Source organism: Microcaecilia unicolor, chromosome 2 (assembly GCF_901765095.1).
Source record: "Microcaecilia unicolor chromosome 2, aMicUni1.1, whole genome shotgun sequence".
NCBI lineage: Eukaryota > Metazoa > Chordata > Amphibia > Gymnophiona > Siphonopidae > Microcaecilia > Microcaecilia unicolor.
Genome location: NC_044032.1, coordinates 262,679,141 through 262,704,424, shown reverse-complemented (window position 1 = coordinate 262,704,424; position 25,284 = coordinate 262,679,141). Strand labels below are relative to the sequence as shown.

Sequence of the window (25,284 nt, the reverse complement as noted above, 5' to 3'; positions counted from 1 at the left end):
TGCAGCTCAGGTGGCATGGCCAATAAGCAAAATCATTCAATAAACTTGGAGACTATATTGGCTGAATAGCTCAAATCACACCCAACTTTAAACAGTTACATTTTGGCCATATAGCAACTTTATGGCCCAAAATTAAGTGTTATCCATGCTGACTTTTTTTCTTTAATCACTTCTTATGCAGCCAGCAATACTCATCAAGTTTCTCACCCCAAGTCACTACATTACTTCTACATTGCTTAAGTACCTTCTCGCCTCCATTTACATCTTTTATTCAAGCAAGACCCTTTACCTCTATATCCAGCACATTGCCTGGCTTCAGGCTGTATGGTTTGGAAGGGTCGTCCTTGGAGAGTGGTTTCATGGACGGATTGACACAATATTTGAAGGGTTCCCCTGTTGCATTATTGAACGTCACCATCACATTGTCTAGCACAAAGAGCAAGTCCAGTGGATGACACCCATTTGGAATTTCTGGGGTGGGGCACACCAGCAACTGCGATGAATTAATGTGGCATTGCTGCAGAGAGACAACAAAGAATGGCTTCCAATGGGAGAAGTCAAAAATAAAACATGCTTCCCATTTTTAATAGCACGTTGTCATTAATAAAGTGCCAAACCGTAGACAAAATCCTACACATTTCCTGTCCTAAAGAACATTCAGCTCAAATTGTAATAAATGTCAGCAGTACCTAAAACTAACTCCATATTCTACAACTGCTTGCGCCATCATGCTTTGCACTCGTAGGCGACTGGAAACCTGAAACAGGTCACATAAAATAGATCTGTCACCATTTTCTATGTTAATTTATATATATCAATCCATACATCGTACAGTACAGTGGTTTACACTTAAAAAAAAAGGCTAAGAAATTAAATGAAAGGGAGGAAAGGAAAGAAAAAAGGCAGGGATAGGATGACGAACAGAAACATACTGCAGGAAGGTCCAGTAAAAAAAAAAAAAAAAAATGGGGGGGGGGGGGGGGGGGGGTAGTAGAGATAGATTAGAAGAGGAAAGATGCTGCAGAAATGACCTACTGAAAGACTTCACAGAGATGAGAGGTCAAATGTTTTTTCAAAAAGCCATTATTGTCTCTCTAAATTTCTGCAATGAGGGTAATAAGCATATCTCTAAGGGAAGTAAGTTAAAAAGAGAGGGACCAATGTAGCTAAAGGCAGGAAGGGAAATTCTAAAACTGAGCATGCACAGTTATGCATACCTTGCAAGCATAAGTGCCAACAAAATTGGCACACACACACATGGAGAAATTAAGTCTTACCTGATTTTCTTTCCATTAGTCCTTCCCACTATTCCTGAATCTGTGTGATAGCTGTGTCCATCTACTAGCAGATGGAGACAGGTTAGTGAGTTTTTTAAGGTTGTTTTGTTTGTTTTGAGTTTCTCCTTACTGCTTGTCTACTTATTGAGGAGCTGGACTGGATGCCAAGAGAGATATGTCTCAGCTCAGTTTCAATTTTCAGTTCTCTACACTAACCAGATAAGCAAACATTTGTGGACCTCTCATCTCTGGATAACTTGTAGAGATCAAAAGATATGCAGGAAGCACTATGCAAGTTGATAGTCGTTATCTGACCCATCACTTCACACCAACTAAACATCTCAGAAACCTCGGCAGGGCCTCTGGAATAGTGAGGACTAATGGAAAGAAACTTATCAGGTAAGATTTAATTTCTCCTTCCATTATGTAGCTTCCCACTATTCCAGAATCTGTGGTATGTCCAAAAGCAATCCCTAGAGCAGGTGGAATCCTGATGCTGCCGCAGCCCTGAGGACCAAAGCCCAAACTGGCTTCTAAGCGTGCCGCAACATCCACCCTGTAGTTTTTGTAAAAGGTATGCAGCGTCGACCATGTCACTGCCTTGCAAATATCCGCTGGAGACAGTAAGGTAGTCTCCACCCAGGATGTTGCTGTATGCCTCGTACAATGAGCCCATAAGGCCTGAGGAGCCTGCTTCCCTGCAAGCACATAAGCTGACACAATAGTCTATTTTAGCCATCTAGCAATTGTAGTCTTGGAAGCCATAAGGCCAAACCTCTGTTTACCAAAAAGCACAATCTGTCTGATTTGCGAAACTCATTTATGACTTCCAGATATCTAATGAGGACTCTACGCACATCTAGAAGCTTCAAGGAATACTGAACCTCTTCATCCTCACTGTGAAAGGATGGAAGCTCCACAGATTGGTGAGATGAAATGCTGATATCACTTTCAGAAGAAAGGAAGGAACCGTGTGTAGGGAGACCCCGCCTCCAAAAAGCGAAGAAGGAGATCTAGATGAGAGAGCCTGACGTTCCGAAACCCTATGTGCCAACGCAACAGCCACCAAGATTGCTGTCTTTGGTGTAATATCTTTCAAGGAGGCCTTCCGGTACAGCTCAAAAGCAGACTTCTGAAGAGTCCGAAGAACTAAATTAGGGTTCCACTCTCGACATGGTGTACAAAAGAGGCCACAAGTGGCCCGTTCCCTGCAAGAATCAATATCTGAGTGAGCCTCAAGAGACATCTTCTTAGTTGGCCCCTGAAACAGGCCAAAGTCACAACCTGAACCTTTAGAGAACCCAACGCTAATCCTTTCTGAAGGCCTGCCTGAAGAAATACTAGGATGTGCATGATCTGAACAAAGAAAGGAGAAAGTCTGCACTCAGAACACCTGCCCTCGAACGTTCACCACACTCCTTTAAGGCTAAGAAAGATCAGAAACATGTCTGAGTTTAAAAAAGAATTGAAAACTTTTTTGTTCATGCAGGCATAGCAGAATATGGAAAAATGAATGAAGGTGGTATTGATTAGACCTATAACTGCTTTTTTGTCATAGAGTCTACTGAAAAATTAACAGTGTATGTACAATTAATTGTGATCCACCAAGAACTTTGGGATTGAGTGGAATATAAGTTTTTAAATAAATAAATGGATGTAAAGCATTTCTGAGCCTGAAGCAAAGTAGCAATGACCAAATCAGAATAACCTTTTCATCTCAACTGAGCCCTTTTAATGGCCAATCCATAAAATCAAAGGGGAATGGATCCTTCATAAACACTGGGCCTTGCTTCAGTAGGCTGAATACCTGCAGAAGAAGGAAAGGACCTCCATCCAGCAGTCGAATCAGGTCCATGAACCACGGCCAATCCAGGGCTACGAGAATTATTGGACCTCAGTGCAATACAATCCTTTTCAACACACAGCCTACCATGGACCAAGGAAAGAAGACATACAGTAGATGCATCTCCGGCCATGGCTGCAGTAGGGCATCGATCCCCAACGAGCCTGGTTCTTTCCAAGGGTGAAGACCTTGGGGACTTTGGCATTCCTTTTCATTGCCATCAAGTCCAGAAGCATAAACCCCATCGATCCACTATCAGCTGAAACCCCTGGCTGGTTTCTATTATCCCGAGTCTAAGGAGTGCCTGCTGAGGAAATCCACCTCCACATTCAAGGACCCAGTGATGTAAGATGACAACAAACAGATTTTTCTCCACCCAACTTATGAGGGAGGTCGACTCCACCGCCATCAGATAGCTACAGGTCCCACCTTGTTTGTTGATAAAAACCACAGCCGTTGCATTGTTGGAGAAACCTCAACCCAGAAACCCGCCAGAAAGGGAGTGAAGTTGTGTAAGGCATTCAGCACTGCCCTGAGCTCCAAGTGATTTATCGACCACTGAGACTTCTGTTCCATCCAGGTGCTCTGTGCCAAATGGAACTTGTAATGATCTCCCTAACTCAACTTGCTGGCATCTGTTGTCGCTACCTCCCATTGGAAAGGGAGCTCTGACAGTCAAATTCCTGGCCAACAACCATCACTGCATACTCCACTGGCAACCAGCGTCCAAGGAAGATGAAGACTGTACTTCTGTAACACCAGAGACCAGCGGCTGAGACAAGATTCCTGTAATGGCCACTTCCATTACGTCCCAAGGATCAGTCCAGACAAATGGGTTGTGACCATCCGCCAGCAGGTGGAGCTAAAGAAAATTAATGAGCTGTGCCTCATAAGCTTCTGCGCTTAGCAAACAAGCCAGTATTCTCTATCTCCAGCAGGTAGGATAGCAGCTCCTGTGCGCTGTGGTGACTTCTGTGTGGTCTCCTGTCCTGCTTGCAAGTTCAGCTGAGTTTAGGGTTGAGAATATCCTGTGCCTCAGGTGTAAACCTAGTGGTGTAGGTCTCTCCCTGCTCCTCCGTTGCCACTTTCTACCTCTTTATCTTAGTCTTCCCTTCTCTTTTTCTCTTGTCCCTAGCTACAAAAAAAAAAAACAGCCACTGCGGTTCTTAGTATGGGAAGATTGTGGGGCTTCAGTGCCTTGGAGGTCACGAGATTGGCTGTTTTCTGTGAGTTTTTTCTGTCAGTATATTTATTATTCTTTATGTCTGAGCCTATTAAGTCTTGTGCGCGCTGTGGGGGTAAGCTCTCAGCTACCAGTTACTGCACGCTTTGCTTTACTTCTGTGGACAAGCCACTTTTGCCTACTTTGGCCGTCAGTATTCCATCTCCGGGAGTTCAATCCAGCCCTACTCCGACTGCGGTTTTGGCGGGCTCAGCACCAACAGCTCCTGCACTCCACGAAGCTTCAGCAGCCATTTTGTCAGCGGGTTCCTCGCTCGCTACCGTGTCCCGGGATGTTGGTTTTGGGGGGTCAAAAGTCTCTGCCTTGCCATTTTTGCCTAAATTAGTTCTTTTATTACAAAAGGCCTTTTTATTAAAGTCAGCTCAAGCTGCCTCTCCTTCTTCCCCTCATGTTGCTTTTGAGGATCAGCTTCCTAAGAAATGAAACTTTACGTTTTGCAGGATTTGGAGAATGTTCATCCTCAGGACTCAGAGGAGGTTTTATCAGTGTATGCTGACTGTCCTAGTTCTGCTGATGGCCCTGACTTGAACATTTCAAAAGGCAGAAAGGGGTGATGACCCTACTGTAGCTAGGCTGTTTTTGAGAGCAGAATTGCCTCTGTTGATCACAAAATCTATGGGGAATTTAAACATTTCTTCCCCTGCTTCTCAGTCCTCTGATCCTGCTCCATCTATTTTGTCATGTACTAAGAGACTTCCTGTTTCTTTCCATATTGATGAGGCTATGTAGGAGCTTACTGCAGCTCAGTAAGCGACCCCTGATTTTAACCTCCGGGTGGCTCGCACTATGTCCAAATTATATACCATTCTACTGTCTGATTTAGAGCAGTTTGCTCTGCCTAAGGTGGATGCCCTTATTACGGAGGACTCGCCTCCAGACTTTATCCCTACCCTAGAGAAGGGGTTGTCCTATTTGTCAGATGCTCGTTATGATATTCTCTGAGCGTCAGCTAAGGGTATGGCCTTGGCCGTTTTAGCACGACGCTGGCTATGGTTAAGGCACTGACATCAGGCTTACCAATCTGTAATTTCCCAGATCATCCCTAGAACCCTTTTGAAAAACCAGTGTCACGCTGGCCACCCTCCAATCTTCAGGTACTATGGACGATTTTAACGACAGGTTACGTATTACTAACAGCAGATCAGCAATTTCATGCTTGAGTTCTTTGAGTACCCTTGGCTGTATGCCATCCAGTCCAGGTGATTTACTGCTCTTTAATTTGTCAATTTGGCTCAGTACATCTTCCAGGTTCACTTAGATTTCTTTCAGTTCTTCCGCATCATCACACTTGAAAACCATTTCCAGTACAGGCAGATCTCTTATATCTTCTTCTGTAAAGTCAGAAGTAAAGAATTCATTCAGTTTTTCTGCTATGGCCTTGTCCTACCTGAATGCCCCTTTTGCTCCTTCATGATCTAACAGTCCCACTGATTCCCTCACAGGCTTTCTGCTTCTGATGTACCTGAAAAAGTTGTTACTGTGAGTTTTAGCCTCTGTGACAGGGCCCAGCTACTGTCAGCTCCGCTTGGGCAGCAGAAGTGACCCAGGAGGTTCGAGCCCTTTGGGAAACATCATTTGACCAAAAGTTGCAACGGATAGCCAATAAATTGGATGCGATCAACAGTAAGCTTGGGCTGCTGCAATGAAATCTACAAACTTAACAAGAACACCTGACAGACGTGAAAGATTCCAGGAGACTCAGCAGCAGGCCCTAAAGCCACAATCACCAAGGAGAAAATAGTTGATTTGGGAAAACAGAGTCTGCTGGGCTAATCTCCGCCTAGTGGGTCTACTAGAAACCATCCACGAAATAGACCTTGGAGCCTTTTTGGAGCATTGACTCTCTCAGTCCTTAAAGTTGTCGCCAGAAATAAGCCCACTGCGCATTGAGAGGGCTCATCATTTGGGGCCACCAAGGGAAATGATCTCCTGTCCTCGCAGTGATAATGAAAATCCTCAATTTTGCCCACAAACAAGAAATCTGTGGGCAGCTACATCAGCGGGGACTCACTATGACAATCATAAAATCCTGTGTTTCCAGGACTTTTCAGCAGTGATTCTCCACAACCAAAAAACTTTCAACAGAATATGCTCCCTCCTATATGTGAAAAACGTACCTTTCTCGCTACAATACGCAGCAGAGTTGCGAGTCATGAAGAAGGGTAAACCCCTGTTTTCTAGCAGCGGGAGAAGCCCTGTCGCTTCCTCAGCAATTGCCTGATGCTTCAGAGGAGCTGCAATGATTAAGTAGGCAGTGTGCTGGGTGGAACATTTCCTCTATCCTCCTACAGTGGGGACATGGAACTTTGCTGCTGCCTAATTATCCATAGCCCCATTGGGCGGGGGACTGTTATAGAAAGATCACTATTTCTCTGATATTCTACGTGGCAGGGGCGTATCTGCGTGGGGCCAGAGGGGCCTGGGCCCCCGCAGATTTCGCCCTGGCCCCCCTCCCGCCGCCAACCCTCCCCCGCTAATGTTGTTTACCTTTGCTGGCGGGGGACCCCAACCCCCGCCAGCCGAGGTCCGCTTCCGCCTGCTTTTAAAAATAATTCTTCAGCTGGCGGGGGACCCCAACCCCCGCCAGCCGCCGAGGTCTTCAAAGTTCTTGTTCGTCGTCCTCCGTGGCCATGCTGTACCCTGTTGATTCGGAGTCTGTCTGACGTCGCACCACGTTGTACGTGCGACGTCAGACAGACTCCGAATCAGCAGCGTACAGCATGGCCACGGAGGAGGGCGACGAGCAAGAATTTTGAAGACCTCGGCGGCTGGCGGGGGTTGGGGTCCCCGCCAGCAAAGGTAAACAACGTCAGCGGGGGAGGGTTGGCGGCGGGAGAGGAGGTGGAGAGAGTTGTTGGTGGCAGGGGGGGGCTCTGGCAATGGCGGGGGGGGGGGAGTCGTTGGTGGCAGGGGGGCTCTGGCAATGGCGGGGGGGGGTGGGGGGGTCGGTGGTGCCGGGGGGGGGGGGGCTAAATGTGCCCCCTCCCTCTGGCCCCCCCTACTGCCAGAGTCCAGATACGCCCCTGCTACGTGGGTTAAGAATAATTACCAGTGAGCAAAGGTAGAAGTATGGTCTAGAAGTTGGGACTACCTAGACCGCATGATTGTTCAACCAGGGTTTATACTATGTGGATTTTTTTTCCTCTTGGAAGCCAGAGACAGCCACAGCATTTTCTATCTTTTTTTCCCAGGTTTTCTGAACTTTTACATTAGGTCTCAACCACTCATATTTCATACGGTTACATTCAGGGATGCTGCAGTGTTGGGCTGGGGAGTACACCTGTGTCAGATAATTCTACGCAGGGGCGTATCTGAGTGGAGCCACAGGGGCCTGGGCCCCCGCAGATTTCGCCCTGGATCCCCCTACCGCCGTTAACCCTCCCCCGCCTATCGCCGTCAACCCTTTCCCCGCCTACCGCCGTCACCTACCCCCGAGGTCCGCTTCCTCCTGCCAGTTTTTAAAAATATTACTTCAGTTGGCGGGGGACCCCAACCCCCGCCAGCCCAGCCAAGGTCTTAAGTTCTTCATCCTCGTGCTGTGAAAGCTGCATCCCTTCCTGTTGGACGGAGTCTGATGTCGCAGCACGCTGTACGTGGACGTCAACGTGCTGCGACGTCAGACTCCGTCCAACTGGAAGGGATGCAGCTTTCACAGCACGAGGATGAAGAACTTAAACAAGACCTCGGCTAGGCTGGCGGGGGTTGGGGTCCCCCGCCAGCTGAAGTAATATTTTTAAAAACCGGCAGGAGGAAGCAGACCTCGGCGGGGGTAGGTGACGGCGGTAGGCGGGGGAGGGTTGACGGCAGTAGGCGGGGGAGGGTTGACGGCGGTAGGGGGGGAGGGTTGACGGCGGTTGGGGGGGGGGGCTACAATGTGCCTCCTCACTCTAGCCCCTGCCCCCCCTACCGCCGAACCTCAGATACGCCCGATTCTACGGTTGGATATTCGATAGTTGTTCTGCTGTATTGTCAATTTATAACAGTTTTTAGAATGTTTCATTATGTTTCCTTTGGGTTTGAACATGTGGCTGAATGGTTTGCATGCGAGTAGGTCTGGCACAGGCTGGCTCCCCTTGCTGTAATGAAATGACCACATTGTGATTTAAGTACCTCGGGCTGATGAGTGAACACTGTAAGGAGCTGTTACAGTAAACCGCTGGATCACTGACTTGGATGTAATGCTTGTATTATAATGATGTTACTATTGTTGGCGGCAATGTCCTACTGTGTATTAAAAACTGGTTAAAAGATAGAAAACAAAGAGTAGGGTTAAATGGTCAGTAACAGTGGCGTACCAAGGGGGGGGCGGTGGGGGCAGTCCGCCCTGGGTGCACGCTGCTGGGGGGTGCTGCGACGCGCGCCTGCTCTGAGTTCGCTAAACTTCATCGCTCGTTCACTGTAGTTCCCTCTGCCCCGGAACAGGTTACTTTCTGTTCCGGGGCATCATTATCTCTGAATCTTGCTCCTGTCAAGATCCTTGCTGTCATATTCTAGAAGAACTGAAGCAGCTTCATTGTGCTTTGTGGTAACCATGGATAAGAGTTACAATAACCAATAATAATAGGGTCACAGTTGTTAGGTCTGTCTTACATAAATATGAACGTATTTCTGGTTCCAGGCTTTCAAGAGCAGCAATCTGATCTGTGTCATTTCATGTGTGTATAACTGTACCCCACTTACAACTATGGGATAATAAATAATTGAAATAAATACCACTAGGTGACTTGGTCAGTATGTTGTCATCTTACCTCCTGTGGGTCCACATCACACTGCACTTGTGGAGCAGGGCTAGGCACCATATCACGTTTTCTCCTCCTCCTCCTGTCACTCTCACCTGTCTGTAGTCCTAAGAGAACTTTGATAAGTGGCTCCTGCACAACATCCAAGTTGGCACCATTTACAGTGATGGTGCGACCACCCCTGTTAGATATATGCAATAAAGAAACAGCATAGCTGAGTGGATGCTCACATAGCATCAACAGTTTTCATCCAGTCCGATACCCTCCCGTTAAGAGATCAGGTGCCCTTTGCTCACAGGCAAATATGTATCACAAACAAATATATATGCTCACCCATAGAAACTGGTTGTGGGCTGGGCAGAAAAAATGTTGGGGTTGTCCACATATTCATAAAGAATCCCTTCCAGAACCTTCATCGTCTGACCGTAGAAGACGCGCACAGAAAGCTGGCCCATGTCATTACTTGGGCTGGTCAAACACACAATCTGCTCATCCTGGACCCTGCCTTCTCTGAAAAAGACACCCCCCCCCAATCAAAAAACAACAACAAAAAAAATCAATTGACAGTTGATCTCTACGTTTTCAACTGAAAAATCTGGAGATTTCACACCAAAATTGGCTCTACAGATTTTTCTGCTCAGTGCCATGACACCCCCAACCACCCATTCCTGCCTCTACCTACCATCTTTCACCATGGCCTCTGTCACTCCACCACCAACTTGCTGTCTATCATAAGCTATCAATCAAGACCTAACTCAGCTTGCCCCAGTTTAAGAACTGCACCACAGTTTTGAATACTGCACAGCTGTACCTTGCTTTCTCAGTGGACAGCCTCTTCCCTAAAAACTGAATTCCATCTTAGTGCTATCCCTTCACAAAATACGAACTCACAAAATACAAGGTAGCTCCCCCACGAATGCTGTGATGTCACTTCCTGTTAGCAGCTTAGAGCCAGAAATGGTGAGGTAGGTGCCTCCAGCCATGGGGCCTAACATGGGAGATATACCATTCAATACAGGATTCTGAGAGAAAGAAAAGAGGCATTTAGTAAAATGAGAGGTTATGATAGTTGCACTCTTCTAAATTTTTGCTAATTTGAATCAGGGGCGTATCTGCTATGGGGCCACAGGGGCCTGGCCCCCGTAGATTTAACCCTGGACCCCCTTACCGACGACCCTCTGAACCCCCCCCTCCTCCCGCCGTCACTCTGCCGTTGCGCCTCACCTCCCTTTGCTGGTGGGGGACCCCAACCCCCGCCAGCCGAAGTCTCCTTCCTTCCTTCGGGTTTGTTTATGACGTCCTGCATGTTGTACGTGCGTGCAGGACATCAGAAACCAAGCCCAAACGAAGGAAGGAATGAAACTTCGGCTGGCGGGGGGTTGGGTTCCCCCGCCAGGGAGATGAGGCGTGACGGCAGAGTGACAACGGGAGGAGGGGTTCAAAGTAGTTGGAGCCAGGTGGTGGTGTCGTTGTAGTCTTCGGTGAGGGGGGGTTTAAAGTAGTTGGAGTTGGTGGAGGTCGTCTTCAGCGGCGCTGGGGGGGAGTGCGCTAAAATATGCCCCCTCACCTCGGCTCTGGCCCCCCTACCGTTGAAGTTCAGATACGCCCCTGATTTGAATTGTCCATTTTGTATGGTTTGAACATTTTTTTTAGTTATATTTGTGTACTTGATACACACCGAGTATTGTGATCTTTTCGTTAATGTTTGCCTGTATATTGCTTTTCTGCAGTTTCAATAAAGTACCTCGTTGAAATAAAAAAAAGGGAAAAGAGGCATTTAGGGAGACTTTTTCTAAGGCGCGCTCACGTTTTTAGCACACGCTAAAACTGGGTAAGCGCTAAACGTTAGAGACGCCAATGCATTCATATGGGCGTCTCTAATGTTTAGCGCGCATTAGCGCGCCCCCCTTAATTTCCACAGGCTCAACTACCATAAGAACCTCAAGTGAGAAAATCAAGTGGCATGAAAAACTGTTTTATTCTAATTAAGAGTATGAAATTCACTGTAGAAGGATACCCATAAACCTACAAATTGAATTCAATACATGCGTGGAGTGTTTAACATACACTGTACACACCTCATTGTGGATTATAATTTTCCAAAAGCTACTTTTATCCACATTGGTCACACTTTATTCTGACCTCTTTAGATTCTCTTAATTTGATGCCAACCATTATCTGGGCAGGAGTTAAATTGTGCTGGTCGAGTGATCCCTGGATTTTCAGCGGAACTATCCGGCTATGTGCCACTGAAAATCTGGGGAGGTACTATCTGGTTAGTGCTGGGATTTATCCAGTTAGGACAGCAAAAAGATTGTCCTAACTTTATCCAGCCAGTTATCTGGACACAATCACGTAGAGACTATTTTAATACTGTCTACTGTGGAATTTCTAAATCTTTCACAGACTCCAGACCCTTCAGAACACAGCTGTCAGATTGTTACGTAGAGCCTCTGTAGGTTTGATCATGCCACCCCCCTCCTGGCAAAATTACATTGGCTACCTTTTCATTATCGACCCATTTTCAAAACTCTATGCCTTACCCACAAAGTCTTGCACCTAGAGTCACCCTCATATTTTTCCTCTTTAATTAATCCTACACCCCCAATCGTAATTTAAGGTCACTGGATGCTAATTGTCCATCCACACCTCCATTTAAGTCAGCTCACTATGATTCAACATGTTCCTCAGCTTTTTTCTATATGGCACCAAAATTTTGGAATGATCTCCCAGTCTCAATTAGAGCAGAACCTTCATTTCCAAAATTTAAGCAACTTTTAAAGACCTACTTTTTTCAAATAGCCTTTGGACACATTAACATTAATATTTTAGAAGGCTGTTTCTCCTTTATAGAGTCATATCCTGCCCTTGCTGAGGCCAACACCGCATGTCCATTCCCCATCTCTTTCCCTTGGATGGCTGTTTACTTTCTGTTATGATTCTGCTGGATAGGCAGGGGAATGTTTGGGACTCACTCCTGATTGGCTTGTCAGGAGCTGAGCCAGCAGACTTCAGAAGCCTGATCCATTTAAGCCTGCCTTTGCCCTGCAATCATTGCTTTGGCGTTGATTGCTCTGATTGCTTTGCTGAAGCCAGCCTGCGCTTGGGTGCTTGTGTTCACATTGGAGTTTAGCCTTCCTTCTCATGCTTGCTTATTGTGTGTGTGTGTTGGGTATTCCCAGCATGAGCCCGATTGCCTCACTCCCCACACCTGGTTTGCTTTCTCCTGCTCTAAAGCATGTGCAGAGCAGCCAAGCATTATGCTGGCTGCTCTGCGCATGCCAAAGACGTCCCTGACGAGCACTTGTCAGAGCTGCGGGCCGGAGCGCAAACTGCAGCCGCTGGTACAGCCGGTGATCCCTGCCACCCCACTCTCGGAAGAAGGGGGGTGGATTACGGCTGACTGTTCAGACCCTCCTCCCTGGGAACGCGCGGCTCTGGGGGCGATGGGGGGTGACAGTTACACCAAATTACTACTGCCGGCATCGGGACGTGCGAGGACGTCCAAAAAAACTATTTGGACTCCCCTTTATGCCCCCCCCCCCTCCAGGTCTCTCTCCACCAATCACAGCGCGTTTAGCTGACACCGGTGACCGCTAAACACGCTGTGATTGGCTGAGAGAGACCTGGAGGAGGCATAATCGAAAGGGACGTCCGTTTTTTTTATTTGGACGTCCGCGTAGAAGAACAACCATCACAAAAAAATCTGGGGAAAAACGTCCAATTGCTCGTCAGGGCCATCCTTTTTTTTTTTTTAATGTTTCAGTTACGTCCATGTTAGGCGCTTTAGAAGGACGGCCCCGACAAGCACTTGGACGTTTTTTTTCCCCTATTTTTTTTGTTACATTTATAGAAGTTTTTAGAGGCTGCGCAGCCCCAACGAGAGGTACAGACCTCCGGTTAGATTTTCCACGGTTCGGCAATCGGAAAACGGTAGTGCATCTCATTACAATACGATTTATACGATTTATCTGTTTTTGGACCACTTAGGAAACATTTTAAACTGTTGTAGCACATGAAGATTTAAACTCACAAATGTTTTTGCTCAGATGGAGCATGGAGCAGGCCTCCAGAGATAAACACTTTACAGTCAATATATAGCATCTGATTCAATTACTTAATCTGTTGTGGCAATTATTTCAATTTTATTCCTTTCATCAATTAATTCTGTCTCCTGCACTGCAAGTTTACACATTATGACACTGATTCCAGCCACTGAAATTTTGAACAGTTAAATCAAGCTAATTTATAGCCAAATATAAAGGGGTAGCCCTTTGGCTGAAAACAACCTTAAGTCTAGGCAACCAATATAATATTTCAGCTATTCAGACTTTGAAGCTTAAAAAACTTAGCTGGTTAAGACTAAAAATCATTGCTAGCTGGCTAAGTTTGCTTAAAGAATCCTTCCCCCTCCCTTTAACTCTGGTCTGTGCATAAACAGCTTGCCCAACCAACAATCCCCTCTCACCACTCCAATGCATGAAAGATAAGCATACACCTCAGAACTCCTCTCCTCAATGCAGACATGTCAAGTCACACGCATTAAGCATGTGACACATGCATTTGATCCCTTTCTCCAGCTCACATGCCTGTGCTCTCCAGTCATGCATTGGTGCCATGCTCCCCATCCCCATAGTCTAGCTTCTCCCTCTCCTTCCTCCCCCCCCCCCCCCCAATGATCTGGCATTCCTCTTTCTCCCCAACCATGGTCCTCCAAACTTACCACATAGATCGCCAACTGCAGCATCCTGAAGACATGCTGCCTCTGGCCAGCCCATGACCTTTCTTCTGCTGCACTTCAGGAAGCAAAACAGGGAAGGTCCTGGGCCAACTAAAGGCATTGTGTCTTCAGCGTTGTCACTTCCAGTCACAAAGAAAAGCTTGAGGGGCAGGGGAAGGAGGAAAAGGAAGAGATGCTGGACCCATAGAGAGGAAAGAAAGGGACACTTGCTATACCTCTAAGGACTGTGAGAGTGAGAGAGTGAGAGAGAGAGAGATGCTGACCCGGGGGGAGGGGACAGAGGGAAGGAACAGAAGATATGGAGAGATGCTGGTCCCAGGGGTAGGGAGGGCAGTACGGTGCAGGAGAAAGGGAAGAGTGAGGGGAGAAAGCTGTACATGCAGATAGACAGGGATACAGAGGGGCTATGCTGGACATTTGAGGGAAGAGAGACATAGAAAATGCTATGCTGGACATGTCAGAAGGATAGACACACAGAAGGGTGATGATGGACAGAGGCGGAGGGATAAGGTCTCAGAGAGCAGATGCTGAACAAAGCAAAAATAAGGATACAGAGAGGGGAGATGCTCAACATGCCAGGAAGATAGGGGCAGGCATAGACATCAGAACAAGGGGAGTCATGAATCTAGAGAGGGCAGGAGACACACAAGGCTCTCCGTACTCACACCCAACTACTACTACTACTTATCATTTCTATAGCACTACTAGATGTACCCAACACACCACTGCTGCTGCTGTTCCAGCAGTGGCAGCAAAAAAAAAAAAAAAAAAAAAAGATTGCATGGCCATGCTATTCATACTCGTGGCTGCCAGCTCTGCCCTGGAACATGAAGTGCAGTCAGAAGGGGCAGGACCAGCAGCCGCAAGTACGAACAGAGTGGCCCCATGATTGTTTTACCTTTGTTTCACTGCCGCTGCTGCTATTGGTATGAATAAACAGCAGCAGCAGAAGAGGGCAGAGCGGTCTTAGGTAGGGGGAGCCGCACAGGGCCTCATGCTCCTAGTGACCCCGCAGCCCCAGCATCATAGCCATCGCTACCTTCCCCTCCTGCTATTTTGTCACTATTACCTCTCTCTTTCCCCCCTAAGCTGCTCTCCGAGCTGTGGCACTTTTCCTTCCTTCCCTCCCTCCCTCCTCTTGCCATCTCTGGCAACTGCAGTACTAACTATACAGCAAATCCATTCATGACCGTGGCTCTATGCATGCTACAGCTACTTCCTCCTGACTGCCCTACCTCCTCCCAAAGAGAAAGTCATATCAGAGGAGGCAGGGCGGGTCCAGAGGAAGCAGAATGCAGAGAGCATGGCAACTGGAGGGAGGGAGGGAAGGAAAAGTGCTACAGCTCAGAGGACAGCATAGAGGGAGAGAGACAGAAGCAGTGCTGGGGCCACTGAAAAGAAGAGAGGAGCAATGCTAGGTGGAGGGGTTGAGAGAGGCAGGGGCAATGCTAAATGGTGTGAAGGACAGAGAGAAAGAGAGAGAGTGGGCAATGCTAGATAAGGGGGTGGGGGAGGTGAGACAGAAACAGATGATAGTAATACTGCTTGGGGGGAGCAGAGAGAGAAAGATGGGGCAATACTGGATGGCAGGAGAGAGAGAGACAGGAGCAATGCTGAATGGTGCAGGGGAAGGGAGGAGAGAGAGAGAGAGAGAGAGAGATGGAAAATGCTGCATGCCAGGGACAAAAAGAGACAGAGGGGCAATGCTGGATGGCAGTTAGGTGGGGTGAAAAGGAACAAGTGGAATGAGAATGAGTGGGCCAAGGTGAGGGAAAGAAATGGAAAGCTGTAGGTTGATGTAACAAAAGGGAGATAATGACTAAGAATATATGAAATCTTTTCTTTGAAACTTGAGAAATTCCTGCAGGAGGCTGGTTCTTGAGAGGAAGCTGGTGTGTTGTTGAATAGGAGTTATGTAACTAGTTTGAGCTCTAGGTATCAAGATATTGAATCTTGTTTTGTCTTTTATGTTCTTTTTCTTCTTTATTGCCTCTCTCTCTCCTTGATGTGGGCTTGATTATTTTGTATTTCTTGTAAAATTCTTTCTGTGTTTTAGCAGTTTTGTTATGTCTGTTTTCCTATTGTTTGATGATGGAAAATGTAACTTTCATAAAAGCAATTAAACATATTCTCCGAGGACAAGCAGGCTGCTTATTCTCATACGTGAGTCGACGGCCGCGTCGGCCTGGGAATCGGCATTTTGCCATGGCAAAGAACAAAAAAAAACTTTGCGAGAGTCTTCTGGCATGTGTGCAGCGTGCACCGCGCATGTGCGGACTGACTTCCTGTCCACCACACGAGCGCGCACCTCAGTATTTTCCGCGATGAGGCATGGCAAGTTCCTCCTGTGCTCCTCGTTCTGGCCCGGGAAAGAGGCAGCTTTGTTTTGGATGGGCAACAATTTGAAGAAAATAAATACACTGGGACCAATATTCAGCCTGCGGTAGACACTGACCCCGGATAATCAATGCCGGGCCATTTCCGGTGACCAGTATTGAATATCCAGTGGTTTTTTTTAGCTGCTGGAACTTAACTGGTTAAGCCGATATTCAGGACTAACCGGTTAAGTTCCTAGCAGTTAAATTCTAATGTGCACAGTTCAAAAGGGGCATGGCTATGGGCGAGGAAATGGGTGTTCCGTGGGCATTCCAAAATTTACGTGCGTAGTTATAGAATATGACCCAGTGTGCAGAAATCTACACACAGGGATTTATGCCACATTGGTGTAAATGGAGGTGCGTAGTTTTAGGCTCTGGGATATCAACTAAACGTATTCTATATAACACGTCTAAATCTAGGTGCTGCTTATAGAATATGCTCAGGCAGAAATGTTTTCTGCACAGATTTTTTAAGCGCCATATATAGAATCTGGCCCTAAACCCAACACTGAATATTGGCGTTAACTGGCTATATTGCATGATATAGCTGGTTAGCCGCTATGCGCTAACCGCAAATATTCAGCGGCGATAACCAGTTATCTCCTGCTGAATATTAGCAGTTAGCTGGCTAAATGTAATTTAACCAGCTAGGAGCCATTTCTGGCTGGTTAAATAGAGCTGAATAGTGTGTGTGTGGGGGGGAATAAAAATAGACCAGTGCTACCAAATGCATGATGTGTGGGTTTGAAAAATGCCAGATTCACTCCATATGCTTATAAGCTCTCAGTAATGCTTCCAGCATACTAAATTAAATTACAGAAGGTTTAGTTTAAGAGCTTTCCATCTGGCTGAATTAAGACTAACTGAATAACACCGACCTGGTAGGTGAAATGCTCACTGGAATTCCCTGGGGGTCGCTTCCCAACTGAAGCTTCCACAGGTCCAGATCTCTCCTGCTCACTGGCTGTGATCACACAGACAACCCTATTGACAAAATAAGAGGAAAACACAGAATGTGGTCAAGGTGATTAATATAGTGAGGTTCAAAAAGAGGTCTGGTCAAAAATCAGACCCCATATTGGAGTGCTTTGTTAAAGGGGGGGTGGTTTGGGGGAGATCATAAACATAGTAATTAAAGAACCTAAATTGTTCAATTTTGCTGACACAAATGTGGCAAATCAGTACATTGTTATTCTTCCTTTGTGTGGAGTGGAGTGGAACAGGCTGTGAAGCGTCTGTTCACGCTTTCCAAAAATACTAGGACTAGGGGGCATGCGATGAAACTACAGTGTAGTAAATTTAAAACAAATTGGAGAAAAGTTTTCTTCACCCAACGCATAATTAAATTCTGGAATTCGTTGCCGGAGAACGTGGTGAAGGCGGTTAGCTTAGCAGAGTTTAAAAAGGGGTCAGACGGTTTCCTAAAGAACAAGTCCATAAACCACTACAAAAAATCCACAATTCCAGGAATAACATGTATAGAATGTTTGTACGTTTGGGAAGCTCGCCAGGTGCCCTGGGCCTGGATTGGCCACTGTCGTGGACAGGATGCTGGGCTCGATGGACCCTTGGTCTTTTCCCAGTGTGGCATTACTTATGTACTCTTGGTTCTGGATTCTTGTTTTTGACCTTGCAATTTTTTTTGTTTGGTTCTTAATAAAAATTACTTTAAAAAAAAAAAAGGTTTGGTCAAGTTCTTGGGAGGAAAAGTGCATAAAAAATACTAGACAAGTAAATTTAGGAAATCATCATCTAACTCTGGAAATAAGCTATAAGAAATTAATTTATTTTTCTGGGATCTATCAGGAATTGATGACCTGGGCTGGTCACCGCTGGAGAGATGTTGGGGTTGATGGACTAGCATCTTATCTCCGATGGTGACTAGTTCAAGTCTTTGCATGGCTTATCCCATGTTATGTTTTAAAGCACACCAGCTTAGAAACTTCCTATAAACAATTTATAAGGGAAAAGAGCTGGGATTTGATATACCACCTTTCTGTGGTTACAATCAAAAGTGGTTTGCATATTATATACAGGTATTTATTTTGTACCTGGAGCAATGGAGAGTTAAACTAGCACTGCTATGAGGAACTGGCTCTATTGGGGTACTACAGAAGAGCATTTCCACACCTTTGCTCTGTGATGCAATGGAAAGGCAGAGCAGTAGTATCACCATAGCACCAGCAGAGGGCAAACTCTTATCAGGCAGCAGGTAGACCAACTTCCACCAGGGTGATTCATAGTAACTGGATGTAAACAGATTTCACCATCCTGTTGGCAACTTTACTACCTCAGCAAAAACCTAGCTAAGGTTATTCAACCCCCTACAATGCAAAACCCACAAGTGGCAGACAGCCATCAGCACAGGCACAGACAAATCATCATGGAGCGACCTACCATCCAGAAGGGCAAATAAGCATAGCAATGAACTTAAAAAACATTTTTTTAATGAACTGCATTTCCTCCAGCCTTTCTCTCTCAAAATACTTAGCAGAAAGAGGACCAGAGTCAGGAGGAAGGGAAAGAGGGCAAAGGCTATTAAAAAAAAAAAAAGATGAGATATCAACCAAAAAGGGGGAAAATGGTTCCCCCAGTGCATTTTTTGTAGAAAAAAAAGGTGCCAGTACTTATTATGGGCGGAGTCACCACACATGGCTCCACCCCTATGATAGCCACACCCATATTAGTCATACCCCTTATATCAGACATGGCGCATATAAACAGACATCATTGAAAATATACTAGTATAGGAGAAAAACAATAACTTGTGATTTTTTTTCATTATAAATCATTTCTGTAAGATGTTACAGCTCCAGTATACCCAGTGCAAAATAAGACAACAGATGTAAATTCTCAAATTGGACAAATTCCAAACACTAAAATGAAAATAAAATAATTTTTTTCTACCTTTGTTGTCTGGTGACTGTTTTCTATCCATACTGGTGCAAGTGTCTGATTCTGCTGCTCTCTATCTGTTCTCTTAACTCCGTTTCCAGGGCTTCCTTTCCATTTATTTCTTTACTTTCCTCCTTTCTTCTTCCATGTCCAGCATTTCTCCTCTCTCCCCCCAACCCCTCCATCCATCCATGTCCAGCAATTCTCCTCTATCTCCTGCTCTCCTCTCCATCCATTTCCAGCATTTCTCCTTCCACCCCTGCCATCCCATCCATGTGGATCGCCTTCCCTCCCCTCCATCCATGTCCAGCATGTCTCCTCTCTCCCCTGCCCTTCCATCCATGTCCAGCAATTCTCCTCTCTCCCCTGCCCAGCAATTCTCTCTTCCCTGCCTTCCCCTTCCATCCATGTCCAGCAATTCTCCTCTCTCCCCTGCCCAGCAATTCTCCATTCTCCTCTCTCCCCTGCCCTACTATCCCCATCCCCTCCATGTCCAGCGATTTTCTTTTGCCCCCTATCCTCCCCCTCCCTTCAATGTCCAGTGACTCGCCCCAACCTCCACCTGCCCCCAAGATCATTCAAACCCCAGCCCCATTTGCCCAGCACCCCAGCCCCACTTGCCCACACACCCCCACCCCCCCAGCCCCACTTGCCCACACCCCCCCCCAGCCCCACTTGCTCACCCTCCCCTGCTCGCTCCCTGCTGTTTGCACCCGGCCGATCCATGCCTCGTAAAACTTTTATTTTTTCGCGAACCGGCAGACTGAAGAAAGAAAACGAACAGCAGACAGGCTTGCCTCCTTCCATCGTGTCGGCCGCTTCGTTTCCCTGCATTCTCAGCGCGTCCCGCCCTCGAGGAAAGGAAATTACATCAGAGGAGGGCGGGACGTGCTGAGAATGCAGGGAAACGAAGCGGCCGACGCGATGGAAGGAGGCAAGCCTGTCTGCTGTTTGTTTTCTTTCTTCAGTCTGCCGGTTCGCGAAAAAATAAAGTTTTACGAGGCAGGGATCGGCCGGGTGCAAACAGCAGGGAGTGAGCAGGTGAGCCCCAGAAAAAAGGTGCCAGTACACCGGCACAAAAAAAGCACCGGTTTCCCCACTAAACACACCCATATCTTTTGATGTTTCAAGAAGAGAGAAAAGGTCTATATGTACTATGACAAAAAACAAGCAATGTTCACATATATTCACCCTCTTGGAGCCATTCTTCCACTCAGCAGTGACTGCCCCCTTTACTCACTCCTATTCAGTTGTAACACACACTCTCAGCAGTCAGAGTCCCCTCTCTTTCTTGATTACTCTTAGCAGCCCCTTTCTTTGCTGTCTCTCTTCTAAGTAGTCTCTGCAAGTACAGAAGAACCAGCCACAACAGGAGCAGCTCCAGAGGTTAATGTTCTGCCAGTGGTACACCAACATTTTTGTAAGGTTTGGTAAGATCTGTAGCTGAGAATTCTCATGAGTGTTGTAAGGGACCAATAGTGACTGGTAAAGAAGAAAAGTGTAACAGCCAGGTTCACTCTGGGGGTGGGGGGAAGGTGAAGAAGAGAAATGCCAGTCATTGTGGGGACATGGGGTGGAGGAGAGAAATTTTCCAGCTATGCCTGATGGCCGAATTCCAAGGTGGGTGATTATTAGGGGAACTAGATTTTGTATTTTCAACTAAATTTACAGGGTATTTTGGTCCTGAAGCAGGGGAGTGGACAATTATAAGAGATGGGCTATTACTAGAAAAAATACAATACACTGATTCACTTGACCTCTGGTCTGTCCCACAGTGTAGTTTTCTCTTCCTCCTGGACCCTGTTTTGAGGGGGAGGGTATCCCCCACATCACTGTCCTCTGCTATCAGAATGAGATACAGAAAGCAAAGGACATGAAGTGGAAATGAACAGTATATGAGAGAAAGGCAGTAAAGGAAGAAAGAGAAAAGGGTAATTAGGAAAGGAGAGGTAATGAGGGATGGTGTACTGAGTGATGGAGAGTATGTGAAAGGGGGGTGATAGAAGGATGCAGAGAACATGAAAATGAGATTCCTTAGTATCCCTCCAGACCAATACAGATGCATGGGTTTACATAGTTCTACCAGCAGATAGAGACTGAAGAACTGACATGAAAGTGATCCTATAAGCATCCTGCTCAGTCCACATCAGCCAGTTTTTCTCAGGCTCCAGCAGATATTTATTTATTTATTTGCATTTGTATCCCACATTTTCCCACCTATTTGCGGGCTCAGTGTGGCTTACAATACATTGTAAAAATGGAAGTGCAGTTGGTTGCAGTACAATTATGGGTTACATTGTGAAGAATTATATAAGACAGAGTAAGTTCAAGATATTCTTAGGGGATCGAATAGTGGATTATAACAGGGGTGAGTTGAGAGGGGGGAAACATAATCGAGGGAATAGGGAGGTCTGACAAATTTGGTCAGTAGGTAGGGTTTAAGCGCGGGAGTAGAGGTTCAGAGAGTGTATTGGTGCGCGTCTATGAGATTGCATGGGCTTTGTGTGTTTTGATCCTTGCCGTAGATTTTCTCGAAGAGATAAGTCTTTAGTAGTTTGCGGAAGTCGGTCAGTTCGTAGGTCATTTTCAGGCTGCGGGGTAGTGTATTCCAGTATTGTGTGCTCATGTATGTGAAAGTCGATCCGTGCAGTGCTTTGTATTTTATGCCTTTGCACTTAGGGAAATGGAGATTGAGGAAGGTTCGGGACGATTTTTTAGCGTTTCTGGGTGGCAGGTCAATTAGGTCGGACATGTATGCAGGGGCTTCACCGTGAATGATTTTGTGGACTAAGGTGCATACTTTAAAAGTGATGCGTTCCTTGAGTGGTAGCCAGTGTAGTTTCTCCCGTAAGGGTTTTGCACTTTCGTATTTTGGTTTTCCGAAGATGAGTCTGGCTGCTGTATTCTGTGCTGTTTGAAGTTTCTTCAGTATTTGTTCCTTGCATCCTGCGTATAATGAGTTGCAATAGTCCAGGTGACTGAGTACGAGTGATTGCACTAGACTACGGAAAACAGATCTTGGAAAGAATGGTCTAATTCTTTTCAGTTTCCACATGGAGTAGAACATTTTTTTTGTTGTGTTGTTTGCATGAGTCTCGAGAGTTAGGTGGCGGTCGATGGTGACTCCAAGGATTTTTAAGGTTTCTGAGATTGGCAGATTTAGTTTAGGTGTGTTGATGGCAGTAAATTTATTCGTGTTGTATTGGGAGGTAAGTATGAGGCATTTAGTTTTTTCTGTATTCAGTTTCAGTCGGAATGCATCTGCCCAGGTATTCATGATGTGTAGACTTTGGCTGATTTCGTTAGAGATTTCATTGATGTCTTTTTTGAATGGTATATATATCGTTACATCATCGGCATATATATGTGGATTGAGGTTATGGTTAGATAAAAGTTTTGCCAGGGGGGTCATCATTAGATTGAAAATAGTTGGTGAGAGGGGGGATCCTTGCGGTACTCCACAATCAGGTGTCCATGCAGCTGACGTAGTTGAGTTTGATGTGACTTGATATGAACGTGTGGTTAAGAACCCCTTGAACCAGTTTAGAACATTACCTCCTATGCCAAAGTATTCGAGAATGTTTAGTAGGATTTCGTGGTCTACCATATCAAAGGCACTCGACATGTCAAATTGTAGTAGGAGTATATTGTTGCCGGTTGCAATCATTTGTTTGAATTTGGTCATTAGGGTGATTAGCACTGTTTCTGTGCTATGATTTGACCGGAATCCTGATTGGGAGTCGTGTAGTATGGAGAACTTGTTGAGCTAGTTTGTGAGTTGTTTGGTAACCATCCCTTCGGTTATTTTAGTTATTAGTGGTATGGATGCTACTGGTCTGTAGTTTGTTATTTCGCTTGTGTTTTTCTTTGTGTCCTTGGGTATTGGGGTGAGTAGAATGTTTCCTTTTTCTTTTGGGAAAAGTCCGTTTTGTAGCATGTAGTTCATGTGGTTAGTTAGGTCTATTATGAATTGTTGGGGGGCTGATTTCATGAGGTTGTTTGGGCAGATATCTAGTTTGCATTGGGATTTGGCGAATCTCTTGAGCGTTTTAGAGATTAGGTCTTCTGATAATAGCTCGAATTCGGTCCAGATCCTGTCTGCTGGGTATATTCCGTCTTCTGGGTCTAGACAACTTAGGAGTGTTGTGTATTCCGTGGGGCTGGTGGGTATTTTGAGCCGTAGTTGTATGATTTTTTCCTTGAAGTATTTCGCGAGGTCATCGACCCCTGGTGTATCTTTGCTGTTGGTTGTTACTGGTGTGGTGTCAAGCAATTTGTTTACGAGATAGAAGAGTTTGTGTGTGTCTTTGTAGTGTGGTCCAATCATAGTTTTGTAGTGTAGTCTTTTAGTCTGTTTAATGGTGTATTTGTATTTCCTCCGGAGTGATTTCCAGGCGTTCAGTGTGTGTTCGTCTTTCTTTTTATTCCATGTACGTTCTAGTTTTCTGACTTGTGTTTTGAGTTTTTTCAGTTCTTCGGTGAACCATGAATTTGTTTTTTTCCTGTGTGATGTTCTAGTTTGGATTGGGGCGATTGTGTCTAATGTTGTACTGCATATGTCGTCCCATTCTTGGAGGAATTGGATGGTGTCTGTATTTGTTGACCATTCACTTTGGTAGACCTGTTGCCAGAATGTTGTGGGGTCTATTTTTCCTCTTGTGGTGTATGTTGTTCGTTCATGTTTGTTAATTGCGTTTCTGTGTATTTTTCGCCAGTGTGCGTACTATCACTTGTGGTCCCAAGATGAATGGGGCTTGTGTTTTTGGTGAGGCAGGTTTAACATAAAACCAGAATGAAAGAAAGAAGGCAAAAAAGACAGAAAAAGAAATGAGTGCCTGGGGATAGAATGGCTCTAGGCGTAAGCTGGTGGAAGTGTTCCTCCTGAATGCAGAAAGTTGTGCCTCGGCTTCTCCCTTCTGAAGAGTGAAGGTGAACCTCTGAATGGTGAGGTGGCAGCAATCAGCAACAACAAAAACAAAACAAAGCAATAGGACAGCCTGGCCTGTCTAGACAATTCTGCTCTCCCAGATGGAATTGGGGCTTGCTGCCCATTAGGTGGGGAGGAGGAGCTTGGTGATAAGACTCAGAGGGCCAACCTAAGGTCAGAAGGCTGGCGCACAGTAACAAGGCACAGCAGTAGCGAGGAAGTCAGCAGAAGCTATCAGACATGTGAGATGCAGCGTTTAGCAGAGAATTCAGCAGAGGAAGGGCCCCTCAACAAAGGAGAGCCATGCAGGTGTGAGGAGCTGTGGACCAGGAGTAGGGTTAGCCTCTGAGATGACAGTGAACTAAATCTTGGTGAGTACTACCTCAACCTTAAAATACACCTGCACAAAGTGGTAGAACTCCAAGAGTCTCAGGGGCAAGGTAGCAGGCCCAGGAAAGTATTGGAGGGGGTCAAGTTTTCCCTCTGGAGTTTGTGCTACAGATGTACAGAACATTTTGCTTGGAACATTTGAGAAAAGTCCAGGCTCCCCAGGATGCTCCAGCTGTGGAACTAGTGACTGCCAAGTAGCCTAGGCTGTTGTGAGAGGCAAGCCTGGAGGAGTCCTGGGATCCTCAAGATCCAGTGGCGGTCCAGCTGGAAGACACTCAGGAGGAGTTGCCTCCTGGGGAGGTTCCCTCTGTGGTGATACTTCAAAGGAATGAGTTACTGAGAATTGCTCATAGGGTGGCAGACCTGAAGTTGGCGGATGAGCCTCAGATAGCAAATGCTTTAATAGTGGTATTAACAAACCTTTGAGACTCTTTCCTGTCCACAGCGCCTTAAAGGATATGATTTTGGCAGAGTGGGACACCAAGGATGTAGGGGTAGCCATGCCATGGTACAGCTTTTACCCGATTCTGCTGGAGCAGGAACTCTTGAAGCCCTCCCCCTCCCAAGGATAGATACAGTGAATGCAGTCACTAAGACTACTATCCCATTAAGGGGGAGGCAGCTTTGAAAGATCCACAGGATCGATGGATGAACTCCCTTTTGAGCAGGCATTTGACGTTTCAGCCTTAGCATTAAAAGCAATGGTAAATGGAGGTTACCTAGCAGATGTAGGTCAGAGATGAGCATGATCAAAACAGGATCAGCCTTCCTGGCTGATGTGTGGTATGACATGACCTTGGCAGAGGTTCAGAGTAGTGACGTGGAGAACCTCTGGTTTCATTGTTGATCAC

The 25,284-nt window shown here is 46.1% G+C and overlaps 1 protein-coding gene across 3 annotated transcripts in view; it reads right to left on the bottom strand.

The window, feature by feature from the left end:
• Nucleotides 1–25,284, bottom strand: part of PLXNB3 (plexin B3) — a 171,812-nt gene that overhangs the window by 46,288 nt on the left and 100,240 nt on the right. For all 3 annotated transcript variants that reach the window (XM_030194078.1, XM_030194080.1, XM_030194079.1), the window contains exons 16-20: nt 17,100–17,205; nt 9,994–10,124; nt 9,436–9,612; nt 9,112–9,283; nt 290–517 (exon numbers count right to left, since the gene is read on the bottom strand). In XM_030194078.1, coding sequence (XP_030049938.1) covers nt 290–517; nt 9,112–9,283; nt 9,436–9,612; nt 9,994–10,124; nt 17,100–17,205 — 814 coding nt within the window. The remainder of the gene's footprint in view (nt 1–289; nt 518–9,111; nt 9,284–9,435; nt 9,613–9,993; nt 10,125–17,099; nt 17,206–25,284) is intronic.